This window comes from Guillardia theta, assembly GCF_000315625.1.
Source record: "Guillardia theta CCMP2712 unplaced genomic scaffold GUITHscaffold_55, whole genome shotgun sequence".
Taxonomy (NCBI): Eukaryota; class Cryptophyceae; order Pyrenomonadales; family Geminigeraceae; genus Guillardia; species Guillardia theta.
In genome coordinates, this window is record NW_005434619.1 from 22,123 (window position 1) to 42,303 (window position 20,181).

The 20,181-nt window shown below is 54.7% G+C and overlaps 6 protein-coding genes across 6 annotated transcripts; 3 read left to right on the forward strand and 3 right to left on the reverse strand.

Moving 5' to 3' along the window:
- The first annotated feature begins 771 nt into the window (after positions 1 to 771).
- On the forward strand, positions 772 to 1,483 carry GUITHDRAFT_153642 (hypothetical protein). The gene has a single exon (XM_005828911.1). The coding sequence runs from the start codon at positions 838 to 840 to the stop codon at positions 1,267 to 1,269; it is 432 nt and encodes a 143-aa protein (XP_005828968.1). The 5' UTR covers positions 772 to 837; the 3' UTR covers positions 1,270 to 1,483.
- A 1,293-nt stretch (positions 1,484 to 2,776) lies between these two features.
- Positions 2,777 to 4,852, forward strand: GUITHDRAFT_111844 (hypothetical protein; the record flags this gene model as incomplete). Its single annotated transcript, XM_005828912.1, has 15 exons — positions 2,777 to 2,840; positions 2,892 to 3,197; positions 3,250 to 3,323; positions 3,374 to 3,463; positions 3,511 to 3,570; positions 3,616 to 3,671; positions 3,731 to 3,746; positions 3,802 to 3,852; positions 4,002 to 4,058; positions 4,106 to 4,219; positions 4,288 to 4,463; positions 4,508 to 4,561; positions 4,609 to 4,624; positions 4,666 to 4,720; positions 4,773 to 4,852. The coding sequence occupies 15 exons, from the start codon at positions 2,777 to 2,779 to the stop codon at positions 4,850 to 4,852; spliced, it is 1,269 nt and encodes a 422-aa protein (XP_005828969.1).
- Positions 4,853 to 5,139: 287 nt separating this feature from the next.
- Positions 5,140 to 5,913, reverse strand: GUITHDRAFT_111845 (hypothetical protein; the record flags this gene model as incomplete). Its single annotated transcript, XM_005828913.1, has 5 exons — positions 5,140 to 5,181; positions 5,229 to 5,294; positions 5,346 to 5,600; positions 5,771 to 5,855; positions 5,900 to 5,913. 5 exons carry the CDS (start codon positions 5,911 to 5,913, stop codon positions 5,140 to 5,142), a joined length of 462 nt encoding a protein of 153 aa, XP_005828970.1.
- Positions 5,914 to 7,315: 1,402 nt separating this feature from the next.
- GUITHDRAFT_164211 (hypothetical protein) lies at positions 7,316 to 14,771 on the forward strand (the record flags this gene model as incomplete). The annotated part of the gene is made up of 10 exons (XM_005828914.1): positions 7,316 to 12,604; positions 12,713 to 12,787; positions 13,120 to 13,157; positions 13,207 to 13,518; positions 13,549 to 13,808; positions 13,990 to 14,146; positions 14,193 to 14,312; positions 14,362 to 14,429; positions 14,478 to 14,547; positions 14,594 to 14,771. The coding sequence occupies 4 exons, from the start codon at positions 7,316 to 7,318 to the stop codon at positions 13,211 to 13,213; spliced, it is 5,409 nt and encodes a 1,802-aa protein (XP_005828971.1). The 3' UTR covers positions 13,214 to 13,518; positions 13,549 to 13,808; positions 13,990 to 14,146; positions 14,193 to 14,312; positions 14,362 to 14,429; positions 14,478 to 14,547; positions 14,594 to 14,771.
- Positions 14,772 to 15,166: 395 nt separating this feature from the next.
- GUITHDRAFT_153645 (hypothetical protein) lies at positions 15,167 to 15,724 on the reverse strand. Its single transcript, XM_005828915.1, has one exon. It carries the CDS (start codon positions 15,474 to 15,476, stop codon positions 15,303 to 15,305), a length of 174 nt encoding a protein of 57 aa, XP_005828972.1. The 5' UTR covers positions 15,477 to 15,724; the 3' UTR covers positions 15,167 to 15,302.
- Positions 15,725 to 17,215: 1,491 nt separating this feature from the next.
- GUITHDRAFT_74255 (hypothetical protein) lies at positions 17,216 to 19,629 on the reverse strand (the record flags this gene model as incomplete). Its single annotated transcript, XM_005828916.1, has 14 exons — positions 17,216 to 17,407; positions 17,504 to 17,666; positions 17,862 to 17,930; positions 17,983 to 18,047; positions 18,237 to 18,317; positions 18,366 to 18,434; positions 18,651 to 18,677; positions 18,725 to 18,783; positions 18,839 to 18,884; positions 19,025 to 19,076; positions 19,132 to 19,180; positions 19,230 to 19,281; positions 19,332 to 19,427; positions 19,480 to 19,629. The coding sequence occupies 14 exons, from the start codon at positions 19,627 to 19,629 to the stop codon at positions 17,216 to 17,218; spliced, it is 1,170 nt and encodes a 389-aa protein (XP_005828973.1).
- Positions 19,630 to 20,181: the final 552 nt, after the last annotated feature.

The following is a 20,181-nucleotide window of genomic DNA, read 5'->3' on the forward strand; positions in this document are numbered from 1 at the left end:
AGGGGAGGAGCGCCGGCCAACGACCTGTCAGACCGAGTCCTGCAGGAGCTGAGAAGGTTCAACAGCAGCCGAGGGTGCGACAGTTACTCGTCGCACACCATCAGTGGGATCGTGACGCACAACGCGTCTCCCTCCGCCCTCGCAGCGATCTCTGCCCAGCACTCCGCCAACTCAGTTTCGCATGCCAACATCCTCGCGCGAGAGGGAGGGATCCAGCCCCTAGTCTCGCTGGGGTACAGTAAGGATGAGACGGAGAGGAACAGCGCGGCACAGGGGCTGGCGAACCTTGCCATGAAGACCGAGTACCAGCAGAGCATCGTGGATGGAGGAGGAATCCGCCTCCTCTGCTTCCTTGCGCTGGCCGATGGCTCTCCTGCACAGAAGTTCTCAGCTGCATTGGCATTCAACAACCTTGTCAGCAACTCCGTCCTCCGTCTCCCCATCGCTCTCGAGCATGAGAGGTACGATGCTCACGAGGGGGGCAGAGAGCCAGCTCAGGTGATCCCCGTCCTTGCCAAACTGGCCACGGACGCCATGGGGAAGGATGGGGAGAAGAGAACGCTCCTACAGGCGGTCTCAGCTCTCAGCCAGCTGGCAAGGGAGGCGTCTCTGCACGACAAGATCCAGGAGGCAGGAGCCCTCCCCCTCATCATGTACTCAGCTGACCCTCAGCTGCGCTGCCCCCTGTCGTTCCGCAAGACGGCGCAGAGCGCCATCGAGTTTGTCCTCACCGTCGCTGTCCCCGATGGGACGCAGGCGGTGGAGCGGAGGCTCCGAGCGCTGCAGTCGAGGGCGGAGCTGAACGACGCTCTTGCGCGCGACCACCAGAGGAAGCAGATGCTGCTCATGCAGAAGAGCTGCCGGGATGCGACTGCCTCGGACAAGCTTGCTCCCTTGGGGATGGGGGAGACGACGGGGAAGAGACCGTGCGAGGCCCTCAGCTGGGACAGCGACGGCTATCACCAGGAGCCGTCACGCGCCATGAGCATGGATAGCCCGTCGAGCTCTCCGGGGCTGCACCCGTCACAGGCGGCATGGAACCACTACCCCGCTGGGTTCTGGGAGGAGGCTTCAGGGATCGAGCAGGACGAGAGACAAGCCAAGGTCGCTGCTGACTGGGCCGCCGCATGCATGCGAGCGCTGGAGCAGCTCGAGAAGAGCCCTCACCTCAAGGCGGCACTAGCGCAGATCGGCATCGCCACATTGATCCCTACCCAGGTCGCGCTGTCGCCTGACTCCGCTCAGAGCTCAAGGAGTTCAAGCACGTAGGACAGCGGGCAAAGTAGAGGAAGGGGAGTTGCGGGGAGATGTAGGAAGAAGTTCAGGGTGAAGGGAAGTTGGGAGAAGGAGCCTGGAGAGCCTCCTCGGAGGAATGAGGTGTGGGGATCTAGTGTGGAGGGAGACTCGAATGTGGAAGGCGGAGGAAAAGTAGGTGATCTTGTGGTATGAAGAGAAACAAAAAAGTGAATGACCGATGTCAATCAACTTGGCAAATGGAATCCGCTAATGAATCGAAAAGAATCGCGACTTTGAGAGCTGGCCCACTCAGCCTGACGGTGACCCGTTGAGTCACTGCCTCTCTGTGTGGGCCGGGCCCGCCGGCCGTTCGCCGGGTCACTGAGAGTCCCGGCGGTCCCCGGTCCGTCCTCGCAGTACACCAAGCGTACGGTTTGTGTCAACATGGAATAGGGTGGGGGTGATCAATAATTTTTCCTGGAGTGGGTAGGGTATAACTTGGACCCTTATGAAATAGACTTTTTGGTCTCAAGATGGGGGTATTAGTGTCACGGGGTAGTTTAGGAGGGGTAAGGTATATTTTTGAATGGGGGTAGGGTGGCGAGATGAAAGATGGAATCTGAAGGGGGAGGAGAAGCAGACTCGGAGAGAGGAAGAGAAAGAGAGAGAGAGAGAGAGAGAGAGAGAGAGAGAGAGAGAGAGAGAGAGAGAGAGAGAGAGAGAGAGAGGAGAGAGAGAGAGAGAGAGAGAGAGAGAGAGAGAGAGAGAGAGAGAGAGAGAGAGAGAGAGAGAGAGAGAGAGAGAGAGAGAGAGAGAGAGAGAGAGAGAGAGAGAGAGAGAGAGAGAGAGAGAGAGAGAGAGAGAGAGAGAGAGAGAGAGAGAGAGAGAGAGAGAGAGAGAGAGAGAGAGAGAGAGAGAGAGAGAGAGAGAGAGAGAGAGAGAGAGAGAGAGAGAGAGAGAGAGAGAGAGAGAGAGAGACAGACAGACAGACAGACAGACAGACAGACAGACAGACAGACAGACAGACAGACAGACAGACAGACAGACAGACAGACAGACAGACAGACAGACAGACAGACAGACAGACAGACAGACAGACAGACAGACAGACAGACAGACAGACAGACAGACAGACAGACAGACAGACAGACAGACAGACAGACAGACAGACAGACAGACAGACAGACAGACAGACAGACAGACAGACAGACAGAGACAGACAGAGGAGGAGGGAAGGGAGCGAGGAGAAAGGGAATGGGGAAGAGGGATCATGGGGAAAAGAGAGAGTTCAAAGAGTAGTTAGAGACAGTGACGATCATGCAAAGAGGAAGAATTGCAAACTTTTCTTGTACTCTCTTCCAAACTGTCCCATGTATCAAAGATTCTTTTGTTGATGGAGTGAGGGCAAACAAGGAAGATGGGAAAATATGCTGCGATTCATCCCACAAGACATGACAACAGTGACTTTTGCTGTGCTTTGATAGACACCGCAGGGTCGTTGTTCGGCGTTTGACAAAGCTCTCAGTTCAAGTTGGAGAAGATGTACAACGACGAGACTCACGTATCTTATGCTAGTTTGCGGAGTGAAGGCACTTCAAGCACAGGTCCCTTGCCCACACATGAACCGTTCCTGAAGCAGCTCACGTCAGTTTCAGGGAGTTACGAGAAGGAGACAGGAATGTACAACTCGTCCGAAGAGTCGGAGGTGCCCTCAAGAGCTGACTTGGAGGACGAGGGTGAAATGGATCCGAGGCATGTAGAAGACATTGTGCTGAGGCGTGCGGACAAGTACAAAGTGCCGATAAAGATCCCTGACGTTGGAATTCTGGGGGACGATGTGCCTGGAGATTCTTTCGATAGGATCGCATCCTCCTCTTCCGCGTGCTCCAACATCTTCCACGCGATCCTGCAGCGATATCACATCTCGCAGGACTACGTTCGCTTCTGCTTGCAGTCACTCGGTACGTGCGGTCGACGCCTCTGAGTCGTCTCTGACTACTGGTGGGGGAGCAGCGAGCCGGGACGTGAGGGGACTGACGTCGTTAGAGTACGACATGCAGGTCGAGAGCCTCGCACGTCAGCTCGATGTACGACTTCAGTCCCGTGGCTCCCTCGGGCTCATCCTCTTGTCCGTCAGGTATCGGACTCCCACGTGCAAGAGCTTGTGAGAATAGGGGACCAGCAGCAAGAAACACTCCTGCTCTTGCAAGAGGAGGTTCAGAAGAAGGTGATGGAACAAGGAGACCCCCGTGATTACTGATAGCATGCTCACAGGAAGGACACACTCAGTTCCGACTGAAGAACATGGAGGCCTACCTTGGAAGTCTGCTGGAGGTGAGGGCTGTCACGTCCAGTCCCTCGGCCTCAGAGGTTGTGCAGGAGAAAGATCAAACCATCCGATCTCTCCAAGAGAAGATGGAAAGCTTGGAAAACGGGTGAGATTGACCCAAACTTTGCGTCCTCGATCTGACCTGACGCCTTTCCCCCTTGACAGCATGGAAGCAAAGGCGGTAATGGACCATGTCTCTAGATGACTCTTTCTTAATGAACCTTTCGTTGTGCTAGGAGGAAAGAAACGCACCGGACGTCGAGAACGAGTATCAGCAGCACATCACGGTATGTAGTCTCCACGTTATAACGTGTGTCTGCTACCACCAAGAGCTGACCGCTCTCGCCCAGGCGCTCGAGCGGGAGCTGAATGAAATCAAGGCAGGAGCATGATAGGAGGCGCTCCCGTCGTGCTCTGACGCTGTTGTGTCCCCCAGCTGCATGCGAAGGAGATGGAGAAGCAGGGGGTGGACCTTCAGCTCCAGACGGTCATGGTGAGTCCTCAAGGCTACCCGACATTTGCCATGTGACATGGGAGCAGGTCACCGAGAACGTGCACAAGATGAGTCTAGAGCTTCAGCGAGAAATCAAGAGGATAATGTTCATCCTGCGCTCCGATCACCTCGAGCAAGACAATGTCGTCGAGCAGTTGCTGGTGAAGGCGGCAGACCAGGCGATCGTCTCCCATGGCTCCCCCGCGGCAGCTGACGGCCTTCCCTTCAGGTGGGGCTCATACAGTACGTGCTTGACGAGGCTCATGACCGAGCGACCGCGTCCGAGGAGCATCGAGTTGGAGCTCAGCAGAGTCCCAGAGCCCGAGGCCACACGTCGATGGCTGGAGGGGAGGAGGAGGAGCCTTCCGTTGTCCATGGGGACGAGGAGGCGGGTCAGCGTTCGAGGTCAGGCAAGCTTCTGCTCCTGATGTGCAAGTGACGTCGCCAAGAAGCTCGGAGCTGGACGACGCGAGCATGAGTGCGTTTGCAAACTTGCAAGAGAGGTGAGGAGGAGGAGGGATCAACGTCACGGTTGTGACATGTACAACAGGCTAGCGAATGCTGAGGTAGGGTTCTGTCCATCGTGCCAGCTGGTTGACATTGATAGGCTATCTACGGGAGCTACATCTTCGGGAAGGCTCTCTTGCGGTATCCGGTCAAAGGTGACCACACTACGACAAGCAGTCTCATCATCGCTAACTGCCGCCTGTCTAGACATGTCCCCAATATCTCCGCCACCGTCATTCCGCGGTTTCGAACAACAAGAACAGCCGACACAGCAACTGTTCTGCTAGCAACCAGCGTAAAGACCAGCGTAACAACGTCAGGAATGCTCACGTCTACATTCCAGCCTCAGAGTTTTGTCATAGAAATCTCTTGTGCTCTGCTCCAAACCACACAACAAGTTGCAAGTTAGAACCCCGGTCAAAGGGTGCAGAAAGGGACGAATCCTCTTTGCAAAGGAAACGCACTTGGCAGCTGGGGATGAATGATTGCAACAGCATTTCGACTCCACCACACAACAAGTTTGTGCGAATGCACTCTAGAATGCTCTTCTACAGTTTCATGACAATGAGTCCGTCTAGTGGGCCGCCGAATTGTCCACGTCGTACTGGTGCAGGTGCTGTTTGACACGAAGCGTCAGGCATGAAACGAGAACATCATCTTCACCAAGGGGTGCTTGGTAGCAACCACGTTCCTGGGTGGAAAAAGGGAGCCATTATTGCACAACCCGACCTGTTCCATCTTGTCAGCTTGTCTTCGATTCCATCAATTCGCAACAGGTACCACTGCTGTGCTGAAGGCGAACAGAGGACAGGCGATCATTGCCATCCTCACAGAGCCAAACCTCGCTCCAACCACTCCACTTGCAGCGCAGGCACCAATCACGTGGTTCAACAGGTCGTCCTTCCCGCGAACCGACTCGCTCGCTGCTGCTGTCGCTGTGTATACTCCTCCGACCGCTGCGACTGTGACGGTGGACGTGACCATGTTCGATAACATCTTTGGAGAGATTGCAATCTTGCCCGTGCCGGCCTGCCTCTGTAGAGCCAGACCGTCAAGAATTTCATACATGAAACGCATGAAGGCAAGAGACAAATGGCGGCTTCACCAATCACTCTTCAGGTACGGCCCCCCCTCCCTCTTCCCCTCCTCTCCCCTCTCCTCACGCCCTCTAATGCTTGATATCATCAACAGAGTCAGACGTTTACCTCGCCCAGAATAGCATTGACGGTCCCCACCATCAATCCAATCATCCCCCCGCTAGCGGTAGCCCCACTGATCTTCTCAAAGTTGCTATGCGGAGTTAGACGGGAATAGACGATGAATCGTGATGATACCTCGGCTCAGTCATGGCGTTGGGACGATGTTCCTGCTTTCATGGCAATATCAAGAGCCGAACATTGGAAATGAACAGGAAGAGAAAACAACGAGTTCGCGTAAGAACACAACCGCAATCTCATATCCATGAGAAATCTGGAAATTTTGAGCAACATGATCTCATTGAATGCCAATCGAGGTTTGGCTACAGTTTTTCTCTACATTACTTCATGAAATACCCTACTGTCTCTCTGCTTCTGCAGGCTCATCTCTCCTCTACCACTAACATCTCCTCCTCTTCCTCCTCCTCCTCTTCCTCCTCCTCCTCTCCATATTCTTCTTTTCTACCCTCCTCCTCTCCATATTCTTCTTTTTCTACCCTCCTCCTCTTCATATTCTTCTTTGTCTTTCTATCCTCCTCCTCTTCATATTCTTCTTTGTCTTTCTACCCTCCTCCTCTGCCTTCCCCTTCTTCTTCCCGCATTGTTCCCCTGTTGCTTTCCCCGCTTGCCTCCCCTCTGCCATCTCCGCGACCTCTCCTCCACCCCTCCTCAAGGTGTCCAAATGTACCCCAAGAATACTACCCCCTACCCCACTTTTTGATTCACATACCCTATCTGTCAGTATCAGATACCCCTCACTATCCATTGAATCTCTATCAGACCTGCGACTAGTACCCTACCCACCATCTATCCCTTTCACTCACCACCCTACCTTTTTTCAATACACCCCCTTGTCTTCAAAAAACATCACCCCTACCCCGTCAGATCGGTTCCTCCCACTCTTCCCCATATGATTACTACTACCCCATCAAAGATCCATCTCATTGGGGGTGATGGTACCCACCCCCCCACACTATCACCCCTGCAAATTATATAGTGCTGTTCTCCGATGACCCGTACATCGTGAGTAGGTCTCAACCCCTGGAGGTTTGGAGGTACTCCTACACAATTTGAGCTCAAAATTTTGAAATTGAGCTATAAATCTGAAATATTTCATGATTGCAATGAATATAATTTTATATCAGTGCTTATGAGTTATACGCATATTATGTATAATTATGTATAAACTGCAGATGCATACCCCTTCGCCTCAATGGCGGCATGCAAGGAGGGGGGGAGGAAGCGGCAGGAGGGGAGCGGGTCATGGCGACGAGGGGAGAGGAGGCCTAAGTCAAGACATGCAGTATGATTGTTGACATTACTGCGTCTTGACGACGCTTTTCGTACGGTATCAGCATTCCACGGGCGATACAACCCTTGTCGAGTGGTGCCTTCGGCAGTAGGGGCCAGTCTTTGATATGAAAGTGCCTTTGCCTGAAGACAGAGCGTGAAGAGTGTGAAAGAACTCTCTAGAAGCATTGATAAGACAGGTTGAGAGGAGCCTTTACTTACTTGCACTCTGAGGTTCTGCCTTGATACAACAGATCCACCAAGATGCATACCGACCAGGAGCTGGCGGAAAGGGAGTACACGAAACACTTCTCCCAAGAGAGGATCTGGCTGAGGAACTTCGTCAGGAGCAGTTATTTTGCATTCATCATCTACGCGCTCATTTTCTTCAACACGATACTGATAGCGTTGAACGACATCAAAGATGACTACGATCCCACTTCAAGGCTCAAGGACGTGAACAAGATTGCTGATTGGCTGATCGTCTCTGTCTTCACCGCCGAGATGTTCCTGAAGATGGCAGCCCTTGGGATCGGCTTCAGGCCTCCTCTCTCCCGCAACGTCGACCCCGAGCTGGCTGGATACTTTGCGAGTGCATGGAATCGGCTCGACTCGTTTGTTGTGCTGATGAGTTGGATCTTGATCCCCATAGCCAACGTGAGCGGGTCAGGAGTTAAGAAGTTGGTGCAGATTTTCCGTCTCACTCGCCCCCTGCGAGCCTTGAGAGAGCTGCGCAACCTCAAGGGAGTCTCGGCCCTGATCGAAACCTTCCCGGTCAGCATGGCTTCGTTCTTCGACGTCACCTGCCTCCTCCTGTTCTGCCTCGTTGTCTTCGCCACGCTGGCGCTCAACATCTGGGGCCTCGAGGGCAGGTTCAACGCGAGGTGCGTCGTGGATTCGACGGACAAGACCAGGAGCCTGCAGGTTGCCGGTTTCCTTCAAATGCCATCCCCTGTGCTCTGCTCGGGGTCGAACTGCTCTGCTGGATTTCACTGTTCCTGTACTCCTCTCGTGCTCTCTGACGGCTCCATCGCGCGCAAGCCTTACGAGTACACCGACCCGCTGACGGGAGACGTCGGCTGCCTGAGGCAAGGGACCTCCCAGCCATGGACCAACGGGATCGAGACGGTCGACCCCGTCTGTCCTGACCTTGGCTTCTCTTGCTGGAACAACGTGGGGTTGGGAATGTACACAGCCTTCAAGGCGGTGACGCTTGAGAACTGGTCACAGCTGATGTGGTGGGCTCAGGACGCAGGCAACCCCACTGTCGGATGGATCTTCTTCCTCTTCCTCGTTATCCTTGTCTCGCTCAACATCCTCAATCTGTACGTGGCGTGTATGAGCAACTCGTACAGGATCGTGAAGATCCGCAAGGAGGAGGAGCTGCAGCTCCAGCAAGAGGAGGAGAAGCTCGGCATCCATGAGGGGATCGGTGGGACCGAACTGCAGGAGTTGGACGACCCGCTGCTTGCAGGGGAGAAGAAGGTCACGTGGAAGGACAGGTTCCAACAGCTTCTGGAGCTGATCACAGCGGACTATCAGATAGCACAGAACCAGGAGGTTCTGAATCCGCTCTCGCATGCTCTGAGGAGGATGTTTCTGTATCCCAACAGCGTGGACGAGTGCGGCAACAGGATCCCAAGCGCGATCGAGAAGATGGCGAGAGACAGGGAGATCGCGATCACGTGGGGGCCTGAAGTGTGCCGCTTCCGAATGTACGCGCTGAGCAGCGACGTACAGCTGCTTCCCGAGCTGAGAGTCGAGGGCGAGGAGACGAAGAGCGGCGGCAACGAGCCGTGGGGAGCGAGTTCTTCGGCTGATATGACTGAACTCCTTGAGGAGGGTGTGGACTCTACGGTGAACAAGGTCGAAGTCCGAAACGTCCTCCTCAAGTACAAGAGGCTGGTGGAAGAGAGGGAGACAAACTTCTCGCTGTACGCTCGGATCGAGCCTGTGCCGTACGCTGATGTGTTCATCCTGTCTTGCATCGTGATCAATGCTGCGAGTAGCTGCATGGACCATTTCTCGGGGGCTCCTGTCCCCACCAAGTTCCCGGCAAGCCTCTCCTGCTGCAACCCTGAATGTACAGTGAGGAGCGACATCCAGTGCCCCAGGGGGTTGGAGCAGATGAGGTCAGTCTGGTTCAACGTGATTTTTGCCTTCGAGCTCATCTTCAACGTCTTCTTCACGGTCGAGGTCGGGCTGCGAGTCTTGTCCTGGTGGAGCTTCCGCATGTACATCCTGCATCAGTATCCCTCCAACGTGATCGACTTCCTGGTCGTCTTCGTCTCGGACGTCCTCTTCCTCCTCCAGTTCGTTGTGGGCAACCTCTTCAACGCCTCCCTCCTCCGGTTGATACGGCTGACGCGATTGATCCGTGCCCTCAAGTCCATCAGGCAGATCGAGATCGTGTTCAACGTCATGAGCAAGGGCTTCGCCGCCTTTAAGATCTGCATCTACGTCTTCCTCATCCTCCTCGGCTGGCACATCCTCATGGCCCTGTTCGCCATGCAGCTCTTCCGATGCCCTGTGCAGGACAGCGCTGTCTGCTACCGTGTCAACGCCTCCCTCCCCTGCCCGAAGTTCTGCTCGCAGGAGATCCAGGGCGAGTGCTACTTCACGTACAACGAGCTGTGGGATCACTGCCCATGGTCTCCCCATCAGAACTTCAACACGTTCGCCAATTCTATCACCCAGTTGTTTTTTGCCACCACCACCGACGGGTCGTTCACCAGTAACATGCAGAGCGCGATGCGGAGCAGCGATTCGGTCTTGCCAGGCCTCCTCTTCTTCCTCGTTTTCTACTTCATCTCCTTCTACGGCATCACCAACCTCCTCATCTGCGTTATCCTGGACGAGTTCGAGCCCTCGGACAAGCTCAAGGCTGAGCTGCAAGTGGATGACTTCAGGAAGAAAGCGGTGGAGAAGCTGTCAAGGAGGATGATGCGAGAGGGGCACTCGGTGGATGACATCGAGCAGGCCATAGAGGAGCAGCGGGACATCGACTCCTACATCCAGATGATGAAGGAGGAGGAGGCTAAGGAGTCGATAGCCGAGGTCTGGTCCCTTTCCTTCCTCCACCCTCCTCAGCCCAACGCGACCTCGCCCGAGCTGGACAAGAACTTCAGGTGGTACATCAGGAACCTGGTCGAGAGCTCACTCTTCCGCGTGTTCATGATGACCACCATCCTCGTCTCCACCATCTTCCTCGCCCTATCCAGCCAGATCCCGTCGGAGTCCGTGGTCGACAGCGCGTCCATGAGCACGGCGGACCTTATCTTCTTCATCATCTTCAGCTTCGAGTTCGTCGTCAAGGTCATCGACCGGGGGATCCTCTTCGAGGGCCCGGGGACCTACTTCCGGGAGCGGTGGAACTTTCTCGACTTCTTCCTGCTCCTCTTCCAGGGCCTCGACCTCCTCGGCCTCAATGGGATGAAGTCCTTCCGAGTTCTCAGGGTCCTCAGGCCCTTCAGGACGCTCAGGTTCCTCAACAAGGTCAAGGTCCTCCAGCAGCTCCTGGTGGCGTTTGCCGACAGCATGTACCAAGTGATCTCCCTCGTCGCCCTGTGGGTCATCGCCTTCCTCGTCTTCGGCGTCATCGGCATGAGCTTGTTCTCCGGTCAGTTTTACAGCTGCAACGACAAGGACTTTACCGGTGGGCCCATCAACCCCTTGGAGCAGGTGGGGTCCAAGGTGGGGTGGAGAGAGAACTGTGTGGGGTCCTACGTCTCGTTCAAGGGGATGGACGGCGAGTTCCTCGTGTCCAGCTACAGTCCAACAGGGATCCTGATGCCGCGGACCTGGGAGAACCCGTCGCAGGGGATGGCGCAGGCAACTTTCAGCTTCGACAACTTCGCCATGGCCTGCCAGATCCTCTACGAGATCGCGATCCTCCGAGGGCTCACAACCTACATCTACACAGCAGGGGACTCGACCGGCATCGGCCAGCAGCCGATCCAGCAGGAGATCTCGCCCAACATCTTCTACTTCGTGCTCTGGATCCTCTTCTCCGGCTTCTTCGTCCTGCAGATGATCATCGGGGTGCTGATCGACTCAATCAACCGGCAGACGGGAACGGCGCTGCTGACGACGAAGCAGAGGAATTGGGTGAGGATCAAGCAGAGGATGGAGAAGCTCACAATGCTCAGCAAGCTGGAGATCCCCCGCGGCTTCCGCAAGGTCTGCTGGCTGCTGTGCAACGACAGTCGCTTCCAGAACTTCTACAGCTTCATCATCCTCTTCAACATCATCATCATGATGTCAGAGTCGTACAACCAGCCCGACTGGTGGTCGAACATCATGGACGTTCTCAACTGGCTCTTCCTCGCCCTCTACATCCTTGAGATTATCATTAAGGTCATCGCCTACCGCCGAGAGTTTGTGGAGGACCCCTGGAATATCTTCGACACCCTCGTGGTTGGGACCTCCATTCTAGACGCGATCCTCTCCTCCGGGGGGAGCAAGAGCGGCATCCAGGCGCTCCGAGTCCTGAGGATCATCCGAGTCTTCCGAACCCTCCGGCTCGTCCGTCGATCTCCTCGTCTCATGCTCATCCTCAACACCCTCATCTCCTCTGCCCCTTCCATCGCAGCTGTCTGCGGCTTCATCCTCATCTACGTCTTCATCTTCGCCATCATTGGCAACCAAGCCTTCGCCGGGATCAAGCACGGCAACGCGCTGAACCATCACAACAACTTCGACTCGCCCTGGAACGGCATGCTGACGCTCTTCGTCCTCATCACGGGCGATGGATGGCAGGGGGTCATGAGGGACGTGGCGATCGCTGCTCCCTACTGCACCTCCTCCGACGAAGTCAGCCGCCTTCTGTCCCTCGGGTACAACCTCGTTGACAACACGGTGACGTCCGACTGCGGGAACGAGGCAGCAGCTTACATCTTCTTCGACATCTTCATCATGATCGGGTGGAACATCTTGCGATCCATGTTTATCGCCGTGATGATGGAGAACTTCTTCATCTTCAAGAACTCCTTCTCTTCCTCCCTCACCGAGGGGCACCTCGAGTCCTTCAGGAAGACCTGGCAGGAGATGGACCCGGGAAGAAAAGGCGTCCTGCCCCTGTACATGCTGAAGCCCTTTCTCCGCGAGCTGCAGGGCAACTACAACCCCCTCGGTATCTCAGCCCTCGAGAGTGAGTTCAGGTTCCAGACCATCAGGACGGAGATCGCGCTCTCCGTCAAGCCAAACGCAAAGGGTGTCGTAGAGGTCCCCTTCAACAAGCTCCTCGTCCTTCTCGGCATGTACGCCGTCGGCCCTCCTGCCCTCGAGTACACCGACATGATCTCGCGCACGCGGGAGGTCACCTGGTTCGCCAAGCTCACTGCCGCCAGCAGGTTCCTTGCTATACACCGCGGTGTCAAGACGCGCACTCGCAGACTGGAGCAGCGGAAGGGGAGGTCAGCCGTGTCAATTTTCGCAGACAAGAGGAAGGGGAGGAAGGAGGAGGAGAAAAGAACGTCGGAATCGAAGGGGAACAAGCCAAGACCAGCCGTCGCTTCCGTCTCCGAGCTCGCCATGTCAACCCTTGCCAGCCAGGTAGACCTTCCCACCCTCCCACTTCTTCCCCGTGCATCCCGTTCCTGCACCCTCCCACCCCCTCTTCGCACGTCTCGTCATCTCCTCCTCGCTCACTGACCTCGACAGGACTTGGAGAGGAAGCTCGAGCACCTGGAAGGTTTCAGTCAGAAGCTGCAGAACAAGCTGTTCGACATGGATACGGTACAACACTCGCACCCTCCTCGCAACGCATACCCCCCACCCCTCGTCTCTGCCCCTTCCTACCCACCCGAACCTCTCCCTCTACTCCTCACGCTCATCTGATCTATACTCTTCGAATCCTTCTCATTTTCATTCTCCGCCCAAGATTCCTTCACCCCTTGCCCTCTCCCCCAAACTCTCCTCCTCCACCACCCTACCTCCTCCTCCTCTGTTTCCTCTCCCCTGCCTCCACTTCATCGAATCCTCTTGCTCCTCCCTCAGATTATTTCCTCCTCCTCCTCCTCCTCTTCCTCCTCCTCCTCCTCCTCGAGCTAACGACGATGTCACTGCAGGAAACAAACTCATCTGCAACGCCGTCGACCTCCGACAGGTGAGCGCGGGAAGCGAGCGGGGATGGGAGGCTGACTCTTTCATTGCAGTCAATAACATCCTTCAAGTCAGCTCCTGTAAATATTAAACCAGCATTAGATCTCCTTGCTTTCTCTTATCACACATCCTCCCTCACCTTCGCGAGTCATCCGAGGGGCCTGATAGGAAGAACAAGCTGCAAGTCATCCGAAGGGCCTGATAGGAAGAACAAGCTGCAGCGAGCTCTTGCCATGACATCGTCCATGTCGACATGCTCTCCCTCGATCCTCCACCACGACAACTCTAGCAGAGCCTTCGATACCCTTGACCAACCCGTCAGGTTTGCCATGGTTTGTAGTCAATACCGCCCTCAATTAATTAAGGTTTGTAGTCAAGTATTGCATTGTTTATAGTCAAAGTGTACTGCGCAACCGTCGCCATGGGGAAAGGCGCCGAAACCATCAAGAGGTGATGTGATGAGGAACAGAGAAGACAAGACAGAGGAAGGAAGAAGACGATGTAACAGTGAGATAGAGGAAGGAAGAAGACGATGTAACAGTGAGGTAGACGAAGCGAGGGGAAGAGGGGCAGAGTCGTGGGAAAAGAAGGCAGGAGGATATTGGAAGGACGAGAAGAGGAGCAGGAGACTGAGCAGGGCTGCTATTGAAGGAAGGTGATGTCTCAAAGGACTCAATGAACATGATTCGTGAGTCGGGGAAGGGGGTTCATGAACCATGTGGCGGACGCAAAGCTGAGGCGGAAGGGAGGAGGAGGATGTCTGAGCTGTCTAAGTTGCATCCTGCATCTGCATCACGATAACTTCGCTCTTGCTCGGCTCACTCACCCTGATGTAGATGGAACCCGTACGCTCAAGGAGCGAGGAAGTTGGAGGTAGTGCAGCCGACGCCTCAAACCGTCCCCTTCTGGTTTGTCAATGACAGGGTGAAGGAAGAATCGAACCATCGCTGGGATGCCAACTCGCACCGGCTCCAGCATGGCTTCCAACAAGCGGTACTGCCCTCGTTGCCGCAGGATGGTGCTTATCTGTCTGTGCAAGGCGGAGAGGAGGAAAGCGATAGACCGAGGGATCATGATTCGCCCCAGCCTCATCAAACTTTCGTCGTCGCTGTCTAGAGGATCCTCGTGGAAAGATCCCCTGCAATGGCAGCCTCCCATTGTGAGGCGACTTGTACCGCTGTAGATAGCAGTCTCATCCCCATGCTCAGATCCCCGAAGCTGTTAGAAACCCCGAGGTGAAGAACATCTACAAGCTGCAGAACATTCAAGGGATTAGGTGCTGTTGAAGAATCTTCTATGTGAATTTTTCTTATCAGCCCGGCAGGTGGAAAGAAAGCCGCTTTTACAACATCAACTATCATGGGAAGGGCATCCAGAGGGGGCTGTTGCGCCAGGTTCCGTTCTGATGTCTCATGCGTGTGATGCTCACAGAATGTTCAGGATCACCATGGAAATGCGTGTGATTGGTTCAAGGGAGAAGAATAGAGATGTAGATGCATCAATTATTTTGCTTCTCATCCACATCTGATAGAGTTTGGTTGCTATCATTCACTATGATTCATATAGGAAAGCGAGGAACAAGCAGGGTAATGTTCTCCTACCAAACTCTATCATTCTGAACAGATTTGGGGCGCTTTCCTGCAAAGGAGAACATTTCCCTGCTTGTTCCTCGCTTTCCTACATGAATCATAGTGTGATAACATCACTGCACTCTATCTGCTCGAAGGGCAAGCTTTGCTAGTCCTTCATGCCCCCCTGAGATACACTTGTCTTCGATATTTGAATGTATGAGCATTCTTCCTCCTCCAAGAATTCCATTCGCAAGTGTAAGGTAGAACTTGTCGAAAGGTTGCAAACAATGCCTATAATTGCACGTCTCGGAGTCCTGAGCTTCGTAGCATCCCATCCACGACATCGCATTTCAAGTTCACGTGCATGTCATGACATGGGGTACAACACTTGCTCACAATAGCCAATAGGTTATACGCCAAGATGGGGTTCGAAGTTGTTCGATCGGAGGAAATCGTGCTTTATTCACATGTTTGCGATCGAATCATAGATTGCCCATGCATTCTTTCGCTGCTGTACTGGATTACGCGAAGGACGTAAGTCCTAAGAATTTACAAGAGATGCACAATCATGAGCATACTTAAGCACTAAGACGAACATTCATCTTCCTAAGCGACCTTCCACATTCGTCCCGTGGCTCCCGCATGCACTTCTTCAGTCTGAAGGGCCGATCGCGCGCAGATGTGGTAGGTACTTCAATTGTTTCCTCCTTCTTCGTAGTTTGCTTGATAGAATTCACCATTGTGGGCCCCATGTTTGCTTGAGGTCGGATTGAGTGGAAATTCAAGGAGTGACTTTCTTGTCAAGTTCCAGGGAAAGAGAAATGCCAGACAGAACGTTGTAAAGGCTACGAGTCCAAACTTTGCCTGGGAGTGAGCAGAGCGAGACAGAGCAAAAACGAGGGGAAGAGGAGTCTCAGCAGACTAGGAGGAGAACAAAGGAGGATCGTGAGGTAGAGCGCTGGTAGGAGGAGGAGGAGTGGAAGAAGCTGGAGGAGAGGGGGAGAAACAAAAACTTTGTGGAGGTTTGCCAAGCAGGAGAATAAATAGCAATCGAAAAAGACCAGGGGTAGTCACTGGTAGTAACGGACAGTAGTGAGCCTGGGGTAGGGGTCCATATCTAGCCACTCGCATAAACGCAGGGGGCTGAAGCATGACCAGGTCACGGAGTAGCTGGTGGCTGATCGGAGGGGTACTTTATTAAGAATTCTGCTATTGAAACGGGGGTAGCCTGCACGGAAGTTCCCGGGAGACCCATTTTAGACCTGCCAGGGGGTCACTGGGCCATAGAGAGTCGAATTTTCCTCATTTCGGGGGTAGGGTACTTACTATAGAGTGCTTCCGTTTCAGGGGTGGGTCATCGTTTGGGGGTCATAGTTCTATCAGGAGTTAAAACTTTTCAAGTTGATTCAGTTCAGTTCTACCTCGCAAGTAGGGGTACTCAAGGAGGGGGAAGGGAGGGTGGTGCTACCGGAGGACCCGGTGGTCGACCATGACTCTTATTGTCATGAACAAGTGTTTTTATCTGTCAGATACGCTACTCCGAAAGTTAAACCACAATGGGGGGTGGGGTGGGGGCAGATCATCGGATAACGGGCGTCTGGCCCCTCTAGAAGAGAAAAGACGACCCCCACTAGACTGACCCCCACCCCCTCCACGCTTTGTCTGGTTATTACAGGGGTTCGATATCACATCGGGTCGGAGCCTCGGAGGCTACGGAGCTCCGAGTTTATGATTCCACCCCCCCCCCCCCGGGCCTTCAGCTTCTGACCACCCGTTTCAAGTTCCCGTCAATCGGACCCCATTACGGTTCTCGATTGGAACGACCGGTAGGGTGGCCATACTGAGACCACCCACCTGCCCCCAGATCATCGGATCAGAACGCAACGGTTGGTAGACTATCCGTTAGGCTAAGGAATTGACCGACTCCCGGCCTAGTGGGCGAGTGATAGTACGGTCCAGTCACTGTAGTGAAGGGCCCGGGTCACAGCACGGTGGCCGGGCCGATGCACGGGGGCCCGCCGGCCGTGGCCGCGGGCGGCGACCGTACTGAGCCGGTCGGGCTTTAAGAGACTGTGTGACTTTCGGTCTGCCACAGCCTTTACTGAAAGTTAGATCGGCAGCCCACTGACTGATGATATTACTCAGTGTAGTGCTGAGTAGGATCGGACACGGATCGCCCCCCGATGGCCCACCGACGGTCACAGAGTCACGGTGCGCCCAGGAGGCGGGGGCGGCCCGGGGCCGGCGCGGAGGAAGCGGCACTCACGGCCGAACCGTTGAACCGTTCGTGACAGTGTGTCCCAGTCACAGGCTGGCCGCTGAGCACGGTGAAACGGTGCCGTACTGAAGCATGGCATGCTGCTATCGCCGGTGACAGTACTAGTACGTGCTAGTGGTAACGGGTTCAGTGAACGTTGAAGGCTCATCTCAGACGGTTTACTTGACGGCCTCACTTCTCGGAGCCTTGAAGAAACATGGCGGACAAGCTCCTTCACTTGTTGACTGCAACGCCCTTGACCTGCTCGGTAGGAACACGAGGATGCCAGACTGGCTGCCCGACCGCGCTCTGCGGGTCCTGGAAGGGATTCTTGGCTGGGTCCTTGTGCACACGGAAAATCTTGTCGATCTCTTTCTCCAGCTCCTCGTTCCAGTCCATGGAGAAGGCGCCAATGTTTTCTCGCAGCTGTCCAATCGGCAGTCAGGATCAGAGCCTGAGGGCTGAAGGTAGAGGAAGGAAGGAGGAGGGTAGAGAAGTGGAGGTGGAGGGAGGACAGGATACCTGCTTCAGGGTAGTAGCGCCGATGATGGTGCTGGCGACGAAGGGGCGAGAGTTGGTGAAGGCAAGAGCAAGCTCTGACGGCGTCATGCCGAACTTCTTCGCAAGAGCAGCGTACTCGTCCGCAGCCTTCTTAGCAGAGGACTGCATGAAGCGAGCCATGTACCTGAGGACGAAGTGAGGGAGCTGTAGGAGGAGAGGAGGGGAGAGAAGGATTCCGAGGGAGCTAGGGAGATAGCGGAAGTGAGAGGGGAAGAGGAAGGCAGGAGGAAGGGAGATGAGGAGAGAATGGGGAGCGGGGTAGAGGCGGGAAGAAAGCGAGGGAACAGGGGGTAGTGCACAGTGCAGGGGAGGTTGTTACCCTTCGAACAGATTCAGCCTCCACTTCTTGGACTCCTCAGGGTCAGCGCTGTCCGTGTACTTGCCGCTCCTGTCATGCCATGAGCATCGCACGCAAGCACGGCGGCCATGGGAGTCATCACAGGATTCCTCCTGCGAGAGGGCTGTAGGCGAGAAGTCCCACGTTGCAGTTGTTGGGGGCACAGACCTCCATGCTCAAGTCAGGCAGATGAGACAGGGAGAGGAGGAGGTGAGGTAGCACGACGACATATGGGATAGATGGTGGTGGTGGTGGTGGTGGTGGTGGTGGTGGTGATGATGATGATGATGATAATGAGGACGAGGACGAGGTGGTGGAGGAAGACAAGGAGGCGACGAAGTAGGGAAATGAAATCACCTCGTCAAGGTCCGTCTCGAAGTCGACACGGTTCAGGAGCGAGTAAGAGTTCTGGATGGAGACGACTTGGGGAAGATTCAGCTGGACTGCCACGTCATTCCTTCTTCCTCCTACCCTCTCGTCGTCCACCTGCTTCGACAAGAAGTGAAAGTTCATGACGCCGAACGGCGACTCGTTGGAGACTCCCATGTATCTGACCTGTGAACTGACCTTCAGCATGACAGCATGGAGGAGTGAAGATGAAGAGAGTGAGGAGGAGGGGACGCGTAGGGATGGAGGGGGAGGTGGGGTGACAAGATGAGGAGAGAAGGAGGAGAGGAAAAGCTAGACTTCTTTGAGGGCGGTCAAAGGGGTGTGTGTGGGGAAGAGGATGCAGAGGACGTTTCAGTGAGGACCAAGGAGGAGGATCGCAACCTTGCCCTGTCGAATCAGCTCGTCGAACTGAACAGGCAACGGTCACTTAATGGGCAGGAAGGATTGAGTCTTACAGCCCGCAGTTGCTCTTCGAAGGAGACGGACTCGTAGACTTTGGAGATGTCATACGTTCCTGGGCGGTAGTCCAAGGTCAACACCAAATTCGTCAAAATTACCAGCTAGTTCACCTGGTGCCCCAAAGAGGTTGCCCATGTGGCGATCCGGCCAGTGAATCTGGATCGTGGAAAGATTAACGGAGAGAACAAGGGGAAGGGAAGAGAGGGAAGGAGAGGATGGGAGTGAGGGAGTGAGGGAGTGAGGGGGCAGAGATCACTATCTTTCCCTCACTCACTGCCGATGCAGACACGACCCACCTGAAGGAGATCAATGTAGTCTGTGTTGAGTCGCTTCAGACTCTCATCCACGCTGCATCTCAGGTCACATCTCATGCCCTTCAAGCTTGCCGCCATGTCGCCATCACCTGGTCAGGATCTCCTTGCGGGTCACACGGCTCCCCTTCCCATCGCGTCCTTGTGGGGAGGCGTCAAGAAAACGCACCCACGTTGCTCCTTCACAAACCAGGCAGCCAAGTGATCCTGTCAGAATATCCCGCTACTTTTGTTGCCAACACCTTCCTGCATGTCACTGCCTGTCTCACTTCCTCGTAGCTCCTCCACCCACCACATCCTCCCTCCTCTTCGTCTTCAGCCACTTAGCGATGGTCCTGTCAGTGTCGCCTTGAGTCTCTGCCTTGACAGGGATCGGATACATCTCCGCCTGGCAAGTCAGGGTAAACATCTTGTCACTCTCACCGCTTCCTTGAGCTTACAGTGTCGATGAAGTTCACGCCAAACTCATCGAACGCCACGTTTAGTTGCTCCACTCCCTCCTCCATCGTATTTTGTTGCCCCCACGTCATGGTTCCCAGGCAACAGCGCGAGACCTTGAGGTCGGAGTTCCCCAGCTTCACATACTCCATCGCCTTCATGCTGGTTGCCATCCTCCTGTTCGTCGGTCTCGACACCTGCCAGTGTTGAACACCTGGAGCATGGGAGGAGAACAGCTTCTACCGTGCTGAACAGACTTCTAGTTCTCCCCATCATCGCGACCCCGTTCGTGACTGAGAAGGCAGACACACCTTGACCAATTCAGTCAGTGATATGAAATCAGGAGGAGGCATGTTCTGATCTTGTGTCTATCATAATGCGCTCTTCAAGGGCTTACAGCATATTGCTGTTTCTATCGACACGTGTGGACTAGAGCTTTTTCGCTCTCGCTACGTCCATCTCTCATCTTAACATCACTCATTATACTCATCCCGACCATCCCTTGCTTGTTTCATCTCCTCTCCTCTCCTCTCCTCTCCTCTCCTCTCCTCTCCCCCCCCCTCCCCTCCTCTCCCCTTACCTTCTGCCATCATCACCACAATCGCAGCCCGCAGCATGTTTATGTGTCCAGGGTTTGCCACTACCCCCATGATCCCCTGAAGCATGACCCCTCCCCTGAACTTGGAACGAGATGAGGGGGGGAC

Excerpts from the sequence above, each read along its gene's own strand:
- GUITHDRAFT_153642 (XM_005828911.1), top strand. The coding sequence starts at position 838 with ATGCTGCTCATGCAGAAGAGCTGCCGGGATGCGACTGCCTCGGACAAG.
- GUITHDRAFT_153645 (XM_005828915.1), bottom strand. The coding sequence starts at position 15,476 with ATGGGGCCCACAATGGTGAATTCTATCAAGCAAACTACGAAGAAGGAG.